At 50.8% G+C, this 10407-nt stretch overlaps 1 protein-coding gene across 2 annotated transcripts in view; it reads left to right on the top strand.

Annotated features, from left to right (window-relative positions):
• The first annotated feature begins 1047 nt into the window (after positions 1–1047).
• The window catches only part of ECEL1 (endothelin converting enzyme like 1), a 72321-nt gene continuing 62961 nt past the window's right edge, over positions 1048–10407 (top strand). Inside the window, exons 1-2 of one of the 2 annotated variants that reach the window (XM_087872027.1) lie at positions 1048–1160; positions 3759–4758. In XM_087872027.1, coding sequence (XP_087728153.1) covers positions 3997–4758 — 762 coding nt within the window. In that variant the 5' untranslated portion in view covers positions 1048–1160; positions 3759–3996. The other variant, XM_087872026.1, reaches the window with a different exon arrangement.

The following is a 10407-nucleotide window of genomic DNA, read 5'->3' as shown; positions in this document are numbered from 1 at the left end:
CCCCCTTACCCCAACGGCTGGGTTCCCACGACAGCCTCAACCGGGCGCCTCAACTGCCCCCACTCAGCCCTCAACTAACCCAAGGGGTCCTCCCCTCCCCTCCCCTCCCCTCCCCTCGGGGTCCTCTCCCAGCTGCAGAGGGTCGCGCCTTCCCCGCCTGCCGGCCCCTTCCATCCCCTGCGCCTCGGAGCGCTCGAGGGATGAGCTAAGCCTTGGGACCCTTCACACGAGAAGCCCCTTCCTTCCCTTCCTCTTTCCCTCTTCTTCCTCCTTCTTTTCTTCCTCTTTTTTCCTCCTTCCCTGCTTCTTCCTCCTCCTCTTCCCCCTCTTCTTCTTCCTTCTCCTTTTCTTCCTCTTTCTTCCTCCTTCTCTTCTTCTTCCTTCTCCTCCTCTTCCCCCTCCTCCTTTTCTTCCTCTTTCTTCCTCCTTCTGTTCTTCCTCCTCTTCTTCCCCCTCTTCTTCTCCCTTCTCCTCCTCTCCTTCCCCTCCTCCTTTTCTTTCTTTCTTCCTCCTTCCCTTCTTCTTCCTCCTCCTCCTTTTCTTCCTCTTTCTTCCTCCTTCTCTTCTACCTCCTCCTTTTCTTCCTCTTTCTTCCTCCTCCTTCCCCCTCTTCTTCCTTCTCCTCCTCCCCTTCCCCCTCCTCCTTTTCTTTCTTTCTTCCTCCTCCTCCTTTTCTTCCTCTTTCTTCCTCCTTCTGTTCTTCCTCCTCTTCTTCCCCCTCTTCTTCCTTCTCCTCCTCTCCTTCCCCTCCTCCTTTTCTTTCTTTCTTCCTCCTTCCCTTCTTCTTCCTTCTCCTCTTCCTCCTCCTCCTTTTCTTCCTCTTTCTTCCTCCTTCTCTTCTACCTCCTCTTTTTCTTCCTCTTTCTTCCTCTTTCTTCCTCCTTCTCTTCTTCCTCCTCCTCTTCCTCCTCCTCCTTTTCTTCCTCTTTCTTCCTCCTTCTCTTCTACCTCCTCTTTTTCTTCCTCTTTCTTCCTCTTTCTTCCTCCTTCCCTTCTTCCTCCTCCTCCCCTTCCCCCTCCTCCTTTTCTTTCTTTCTTCTTCCTTCTCTTCCTCCTCCTCTTCTTTCTCTTTCTTCCTTCTCTTCTTCTTCTTCCTTCTCTTTCTCCTCCTCGTCCCCCCCTCCCCCAGCTCGGATCCCGGCGTCCCCACGATCTGACAGGTACTCGGGGAGGACGAGCAGCCGCGGTGGGCGGGTCGGGGAAAGCGGGGTGTGTGTGTGTGTCGCACGGCAGACCTCTCTCGCTGCCGCCGCCGCCGCCGCCCGAAGCGATGCCAGCCGTTCCTCCCCACGCGACTTAACGGGCAGCCCGTGGCAGGGGCGGTGAGAGGTGGGGAGACGGGGGGGGGCGCTCAGGGCATCTCCCCAGCCCGACCGGCGCCGGTGGGGGGTGGGGGGTGGGGGGTGGGGGAATCACCGTGGGGGGAGGGGGCGTGTCCGCACCTTCCTCTCCAACTTTCCTCGCGTGCTTCCCTTCTCCCGTGGCGTGGGAGGGGGGCGCAAGAGCTTCGGCGGTCGCAGGGGAGGGGGAGACGGGGGTGGGGGTGGGGGGAAAAGCAGCAGGTTGAGAGGGGAGGGCTGGGCTTGGAGGTGGGGGGGGGGTCTCGCGGGTTGCCCCACGGGGAAGGCGCCAATTGGCTGCCCGCGGGGAAGGGGCGCCGGAGCCAGGACGGGGGAGGGGGCGAGATAGAGAAGAGGGGGAGATCCTGGTCGCTCCCCGCCCCCCTCCCGAAGTGGTTCCCTTTCGCCCTGAGGATCCCCCGACCAGGTAACCCGCTTCGCTTCCTTGCAGGCTGCGCGGAGAGGAGGAGGAGGAAGAGGAGGAGGAAAGCGGGATACTAGAGGAAGAAGAAGAGGAGGAAGAGGAGGAGGAGGAGGAGGAAGAAAAGGAAAGCGGGTTACTAGAGGAGGAGGAGGAAGAGGAAGAGGAGGAGGAGGAGAAAAAGGAAGAGGAGAAGGAGGAGGAAGAGGAGGAAAGCGGGATACTAAAGGAAGAGGAGGAGGAAGAGGAGGAGGAGGAGAAAAGGGAAGAAGAGAAGAAGAGGAAGAGGAGGAAAGCGGGTTACTAGAGGAGGAGGAGGAAGAGGAGGAAGAGGAGGAGGAGAAGAAAAAGGAAGAGAAGGAGGAGGAAGAGGAAGAAAGCGGGATACTAAAGGAAGAGGAGGAGGAGGAGGAGTAAAGGGAAGAAGAGAAGAAGAGGAGGAGGAGGAAGAAAAGGAAAGCGGGTTACTAGAGGAGGAGGAGGAAGAAGAAGAGGAAGAGGAAGAGGAGGAAGGAGGAGGAGAAGAAGAGGAGGAGGAGGAAGAAGAGGAGGAGGAGGAGGAGAAAAAGGAAGAGAAGGAGGAGGAAGAGGAAGAAAGCGGGATACTAAAGGAAGAGGGAGGAGGAAGAGGAGGAGGAGGAGGAAAAGGAAGAGGAGAAGGAGGAGGAAAAGGAAGAGGAGGAGGAGGAGGAAAAGGAAGAGGAGGAGGAGGAGGAAAAGGAAGAGGAGAAGGAGGAGGAAGAGGAGGAAAGCGGGTTACTAGAGGAAGAGGAGAAGGAGAGAGAGGAGGAGGAAGAGGAGGAGGAGAAAGAGGAAGAGGAGGAAGAGGAAGAGGAGGAGGGTGCCGGTGGGTGTCCGCCGTCCGCCTTCGGACCCGGGAAAAGTTCTGGAGGCTGCTGTCCCTTCGTCCGGCGCTTCTTTCGGGGCGCTCTCCGTGCGCCCCACTCCGCTGGCGGATCCCCGTTGTCCGGCAAGGCTCGGGCGCTCCGATCGGGCGCGGCAGGGAGCGGGAGCCACACGGTCTGCCTGCCCCTTGGGAGAAGCCTCGGGACGGCCGAGAGAGAGAGAGAGAGAAGCCGAGGTGGCGAGGGACCCCTCGAGATCATCCGCACGTCCCGGGGGGGGCCAGCTACCGCTCGAAGGAAGGCGCCCGTTCCTCCGCCTCGTAACTGATCCCCGAGAAGGCGAGCCGGATTCCCCTCTCCCCTCCCCACGATCCCCGGATCCCTCTGCGCCGCTTTCCAGACGGCTGGGGATCCCACCGGGGGTCTTGCCCTCGGCTCCCCTCCGGATTAGACGAAGCGGGCTCATTTAAGGGGGGAAAACCCCCCTTTTATTTTCCCTTTCCGCATCAGCTGCGAATAAAGGGAAGATTCCCTTAAATCTGGCCTTGGAAAGGAAAGAGGCTGGTTAATCAGTGGACGAGAGACCACTCGGAGATCCCAGGATATTAGCGGTGAAATTTGGGGGGGAAGAAGGGGCAGAGAAGAGATTCTCCCATTGGGACCCATTTCCCCCGAAGGAAGGAGAGCGAGGCGATCCTAAAGTGCCGGGAGCCGAGCTGCGAGGATCGATCCCGCTTGATTTTCAATGCCGGATCGAGTCCTGCAAAAAGAGATCGTTTGGGCGGCGGGAAGCCAATTGGGGTGATGGTGGGGGGGATCTTACAGCCTTCCTGTCCCAACGTTGCAGATCCAGGCAGTGTCTCTTAGTGTCTCCCCCCACTCACTCCCCACCCGTGTTTTTTTTTTCCTTTTAAAATGAAGCGAACGAAAGAGAGACGGAGGAAAACCCCAGCAAGGGACTAGATCCCGCGAAAACGGATCGAGGAAACAGATTCCCTTTGCCGTGTTACCTTGAACTCCGTTTTTTTCCCCTTGCCCCGGGTGGGAAAAATTCAGCCGGGCGTCTCTTAGGGGGGAAAAATAATTAATAATAATCCAGATTTTTATCCTTCTTGCAACTCACGAAAATAATTTTCTTTTTTTTTTTTCCAGAGCGGATCCCTCGCCTGGGACTTTGAAAGAGCGACTGATCCCCGGGTGCATCTTTAGGGGGGAATCCTTGATTTTTTTTTAATTTTTATTATTATTATTATTATTTTTTGCTCTCTCCAAGATCTGGTTTAAAGAAGCTGCAAACTTTGACGCTTGGCGCGGGCGCCCCCTGCTGGACACTGCTGGAGAATGGCTGCCCAATGACTGCGCCGGGTTCAAATCCGGCTCTGCGGCCAGCATGGAGAAGACTTACTCCTTGACCGCTCACTACGATGAGTTCCAGGAGGTGAAGTACGTAAGCAAGTACAGTAGTAGCGGGGCACTGCCCAACGGCTTCAACTTGCAACTGGGCACCGCCGGAGCCAAGAAACCTCGCTGCGGCCTGCCGCGTTGGAGCCGGAGAGAGATCTGTTTGCTCTCCGGCTTGGTTTTTGCTGCGGGCCTGTGTGCCATTTTGGGATGCATCTTGGTACTCAAGTATCTGGCTTTGGATCAGGCGGCCTACTGCTTGGAAGGATGCCAAGAACGCCGGGCCTTCACCAAGGCTTCTCGGTTCATCGCCACCAATATTGATCCAACCATAGACCCTTGCAAGGACTTCTACTCCTTCGCCTGTGGCGGCTGGTTGCGCCGGCACGGCATACCGGAGGACAAGCTCATCTACGGCACCATTGCCGCCATCGGCGAGCAGAACGAGGAGAAGTTGCAACGGTTGCTCCAGCAACCCGTACGGCGTCCTTACCGGGCCTCGGCTGAGCGGAAAGTCAAGGAGTTTTACCGTTCCTGCCTGGATATGACCGAGATTGACCGCCTGGGCGCCTGGCCGATGCTGGAGGTCATTGAGGACTGTGGAGGATGGGATATGGGGGCCCTGGGGAAACAAGGCCGGTGGGACTTGGACGAGCTGTTCTACAAGACGCAAGGAGTCTACAGCACCACCGTCTTCTTCGCCTTGACGGTCAACCTGGACAGCAAGAATTCCTCCCGCTACATCATCAGGGTAAGTGGATGCCACAGATTGGGACCGTGACAGCCACCGTGGGTGGATCAGGAGAAAAAGAGGTGGGGGGGGCAAGAGAAGGGAGGACCAGAACTCTGAGGATCAAGTGAGTCTATAGATCTCTTGGGTATATTGGAGGATCCCCTTCCCCATTGCAGGGACATCTCAACCCTCTTTGCATGCAACTGAACCTCAACCTGCAGGGACTAGCACCATATGTCTCAATTTTAAGATGTGTGGACTTCAACTCCCAGAATTCCCTCAACCAGCAATAGCATAGCTGGTTGACTGGGGAATTCTGGAAGTTGAAATCCACACATCTTAAAAACTGCTGAGGTTGAGAAAAACCCAGGTCTAGTCATTTGGCTCTTTTGAGAGCTATGTCGACCTCTAGTGGCTGTTTCACGAATTACACCAGATGGTTTGTATGACACAATATCCCTATTTTCTCTTGATAAATGTTTCATGTACGACTCCTTTGTGCGTTGGGAACATACAGCAGCACCCTTGAATGCAGATCCTCGTGTGTTTATACAGCTTCTTTTTCTCTCTTTTGGCGTTGATTTTTTTTTTAATACCATCTGAACTCGCCCCTCGCTCTCTTCCCTTTTCAATAAGTGATCGGTCCAGTTGAGATTATTCTCAGTTTCCAGCAGTTAGAAACGACCTTCTCTCTCTCCCAACATTGGCAAAAGGATGCACCCCTTCGCACACGTATGTCCACAGGGAAAGGCCCCGGGAAAAAAAGCGATGTCACACAATGTCATAATGTCGTTGTGATTTTTACCAACCGTCTACACATTTGTCATTGCAACTGGACAGAAAACCAGCAGATGTTATGAAGCCAATCCTACCAAGTCTCTTTGTATTTCTTCAGCCTCTTGGGAAAACTCCTGCCGTGTCAGGAGTTCAGTTTTCTCAATATTGATGATGCTTAGACACATCCTAGACTGCTCCATCACCAGAAGGGAAGACCTGAAACAATGGAGGGAAACTAATCAAGGAGATCTAGGCAGCATACTAAAAAGCAGAGGCATCACCCTGCCAACAAAAGTGAGTATAGTCAAGGCTATGGTTTTCCCAGTTGCAATGTATGGTGGTGAAAGTTGGACCATAAGGAAGGCTGAGCGCCAAAGAATGGAGGCCTTTGAACTCTGGTGCTGGAGAAGACTCCTGCGAGTCCCTTGGACTGCAAGACGATCCAACCGGTCAGTCCTAGAGGAGATCAACCCTGGCTGCTTTTTAGAAGGCCAGATCCTGAGGATGGAACTCAAATCCTTTGGCCACCGAAGGAGAAGGAAGGACTCATTGGAGAAGAGCCTAATGCTGGGAACGATGGAGGGCAAAAGAAGAAGAAGGGGACGGCAGAGAACGAGGTGGCTGGATGGAGTCACTGAAGCAGTCGGCGTGAACTTAAATGGACTCCAGAGGATGGTAGAGGACAGGAAGTCCTGGAGGAACATTGTCCACAGGGTTGGACATGACTTTGCAACTAATAACAACAATCGAGGAGAGAAGCAATCTGGAATTAAGGAGAAACATCCTGACAGTGAAGACAATTAACCAGTGGAACTACTTGCCACCAGAGGTGCTTCATCACTGGAGGTTTTTAAGAAGAGACTGGATACTCACTTGTCTGAAATGGTACAGGGTCTCTGCTTGAGCAGGAGGCTGAACTGGAAGACTTCCAAGGTCCTTCCAGCTCTGTTCTGATTGATTGATTGATTGATTGATTCGAAGCCCCGGTATCGCGCGCATTATTTCATTAATGTTGAATTTCATTAATTCATTCATTTATTTTCCCGGTCTCGTGGACCGCTTCAGTCATCAACCACTCTCAATGGCATTCATCCCCGCCTCGTTGACGGCGCTGCACACAATGCCCTAAAATGAAAACAAATCAAGAATATTGTGCAAACTCCAACATCCGACGCATCGGCGTTCGGAGGAGGATAATAATCGTATCTTCCCTTTGTTCCTAAGCAGATTCTCCCAATTTGGAATCCTCCAGATGTTGTCGGCTGCCACTCGCGGCCCTCGTAGCGTGACAGATTGTCAGGATGCAAACGGGGAGGGGGGGGGAAGCTGACTTTTAGGATCCCAGGGGTGGTGAATCCGACGCTGCCTTTCTCCTCTGAGTAACCCTATCTTCCGTACTCGTAGGTTACGCGGTCCAAACTCCCCAGCTAGCTCCTCAACCCAGCAGCACAGCGCTTTGAACACTACTGGGAGAGCTTTGTGTAGAAAGGATTTGAGGAAGGGGGGGGCTCTTTCGTTTTGCAGACTAGCCCCTGGCGGATGCCCCCTTGTTTGTGGTTGTGGGCGGTGAAAATCTACAAGAGTCTACAAGAGTTAAGGGGTAGATTTGCACCAAATGGGGTTAATGGGCACCCCGTAATCCTCCCTTCTGCTCGTCAAACATTATGCCCGTTTGCGCGCAGCGAAATCCATCTTTCGACGCGAACCAAGGTTTTGCGCAGATCGAATTCAGACAATTCAATCTGCCCAAAACCTCGGTGGGCTTCTGTTGCACCGAAGATGGTTGTTTACCGGGTGGGGGTGGGGATGAAAAGGCACTTAGGGGGAAGGGAAGTGGGGAAGGGTCCCGTTTCTCCGTTTGGCCCCTTTAGTGCTAAAACCAGACAGATTTGGAAAAAAAAAAAATCAGGCACCTTCTGAAGTGCAACTTGTCTTTGGATCAACACAACACTTTGGGACTGTTGCAATTTTCTCGTCATTAGCTGTGATGGCCGGTTAGCGGAGAGCAGAGGCAGCTCGGATCATATAAAACAGGCAAGAAACGGTATTTTATAAGCAGCCGATCACGTCTCCCGCTGGGTTTAACCTGGTGATTGAATGGTGTGCACACAAAGCATCGAATTGTTAGTTAACCGTACGGTCTCCGCGGGATAGACACAAGCTCACAATTCTGCCCCCCCCCCACCCCAGGTTATAAACCTGAGATTAATGGTCGGTTTATTGATTAATTAAGCATCGATCTCGTTGTTGTTCAAATTGACCAGTTAAAAGAGAGATGGCTGAAATGTCTAAGTTACAGAGCCAGGGTTTCCTGGAAACTTGAAGATGGGTGGATGGATTTCAGGGCTGGGGAATTCTGGGAGCTGAAATTCCTGCAAGCAAACTGAGGAATTCTGGGTGTTGAAATTCATGCAAGCTGGCTGGAGAATTCTGGGAGCTGAAATTCCTGCAAGCAAACTGAGGAATTCTGGGAGTTGAAATTCCTGCAAGCAAACTGAGGAATTCTGGGTGTTGAAATCCATGCAAGCTGGCTGAGGAATTCTGGGAGTTGAAATTCCTGCAAGCAAACTAAGGAATTCTGGGTGTTGAAATCCATGCAAACTGGCTGGAGAATTCTGGGAGTTGAAATTCCTGCAAGCAAACTGAGGAATTCCGGGTGTTGAAATCCATGCAAGCTGGCTGGGGAATTCTGGGAGTTGAAATTCCTGCAAACAAACTAAGGAATTCCGGGTGTTGAAATCCATGCAAGCTGGCTGGAGAATTCTGGGTGTTGAAATTCCTGCAAGCAAACTGAGGAATTCCGGGTGTTGAAATCCATGCAAGCTGGCTGGAGAATTCTGGGAACTGAAATTCCTGCAAACAAACTAAGGAATTCCGGGTGTTGAAATCCATGCAAGCTGGCTGGGGAATTCTGGGAGTTGAAATCTGTGCATGCTGGTTGGGGAATTCTGGGAGTTGAAGTCCACCCAGCGTAAATTTTCTGACTTTGGGAAGCATTGTTCCAGAGAGAGGGAGGATCTGTCTAACTTAAGCATCCTGGCTGGGGAATTCTGGGAGTTAAAATCTATTCATGCTGGCCAGGGAATTCTGGGAGTTGAAATTCCTACAAGCAAGCTGAAGAATTCTGGGTGTTGAATGCCTTTGCGAGTCGGCTAGGGAATTCTGGGAGTTGAAGTCTATCCATCTTAAAACTGCTGAGTTTGGGAAGACTGTTCTAGAGTGATGGAAGATCTGTCTAACTGAAACATATTGGCTGGGGTATTGTGGGAGTTGAGGTTTTGCCCTTAAAGAGCAGTGCTGTCCATCAAACTGTCAATCTGTTTGACAGTCCGTGCAAACCCCATTTCTGTGCAATTCTCTTGTGCCAAAATGTGCCCCAAAGGCTACATATCCGCTCTACAGTCTATAGGAGATTCTCAGTCATCCAGGTCAGGGGTCTCCAACCTTGGCAACTTTAAGACTTGCGGACTTCAACTCCCAGAATTCCTCAGGGAGACCCCTGATCCAGGTCATGGTTATCCCAAAAGTCCTTTTTTAAACATCAACTGGATTCTTCCACTCAGTCAAAACTGAAGAAGCTTTTTTGGCTGAGAAGCAAAACGTCTTCAAAGGAAAACAAAGAAATCGCCTTTTGAAAACTCAGCTTTACGCGATAACCCTCCGTTGTTTATTTATTTATTTTTCAAATATTCCAAATCTGTCAGCAACTCAAGACCGCTAATTTTTTTGCAGAGAAGAGAAACGTATTAGAAACAGAAAGCATTTGTATTTTATTTTTATTTTTTTTCCCTCTTGAAGATCGTTCTGTACAATCCAAGTCTGTAAACGCTTTTCAGCCTCAGATCTGGAAACATTTTCTTTCAAGCCTCAGCCTTGGGTATATTGGTTGATTTTCTGCCATCTGGATGGAGCCTCGCCATGCTAAATTCGATTTGTATATAGTTATAAAGCCATTATTGTTGGTAATAACAAACTTATATAAACCATATTCTAGGAAACATGGTAGGCATAAGAGGAGAAATATAAATAGAAGCCGGGAAAAACAGGGAAAGGAAAGAAGGGGAACACAAAAAAATTAAATTAAATTGAATTTTAAAAGCTAGAAGAAAGGAGCGAAGCAAAGAGGAATGGAATATTCTGTAATTTCACGACATTTCCCCATAATAAATGTTTAATTCTGGAGCCGTGTATTAAAATCACTACAATTCAAATCTTAAGTGCTGAATTCAACCAAAAGTTTATGGAATGATATCCGATCTAGCGATTCTATTACCTCAAAAGCTGGTAAATTTTGTTCATTTGTGGGGTTTTTTTTTTACAGATTAATTATCACTTTTTTTGCAGTAGTCCAGGGAGGGATTTTTTTTTCCCACAGGAAGATAAATTCCAGATGTTTGCAATATAGTTTAGTATGCTGGAATTGTGATTTCCCTCTTCCTTACAGCCATAATATCTGAGCCACTTGGCTGCTTTAAGACGCATGGACTTCAACTCCCAGAATTCCCCAGCCAGCCATGCTGCCATCTTGATTTTTCCGACTCCTCTCTCCATACACCCCTGCAGTGCAGGCCTCACCTTTGAACAGGATGGAAAGATGTCCCTGCTAGTTTGCTCCTACCCGGGCACATGGGCTTTGTAGTCCGAGTTCCAACTCCTTGTTGTACAGCTAGTCCTCACCTTCACTTAACAACCAGGTGACTAATGTATCAACTGCGGTGATTCACTTAACAACCGAGACACAAAAGGTGGTAAAATGGGGCGAAACTCTCTTCACAAACGCCATTGAGCCTGACATAGCATAAGTGAGGCGTTTGTGAAGAGAGTTTCACCTCATTTTACCACCTTTCGTGTCATGGTTGTTAAGTGAATCACCACAGTTGATACATTAGT

This window comes from Pantherophis guttatus, chromosome 6, assembly GCF_059756535.1.
Source record: "Pantherophis guttatus breed Tessera chromosome 6, ASM5975653v1, whole genome shotgun sequence".
In the NCBI taxonomy this organism is placed as follows: Eukaryota; Metazoa; Chordata; class Lepidosauria; order Squamata; family Colubridae; genus Pantherophis; species Pantherophis guttatus.
Note: the sequence above shows the minus strand (reverse complement) of the source record. Positions and strands in the feature narration are given on the sequence as shown.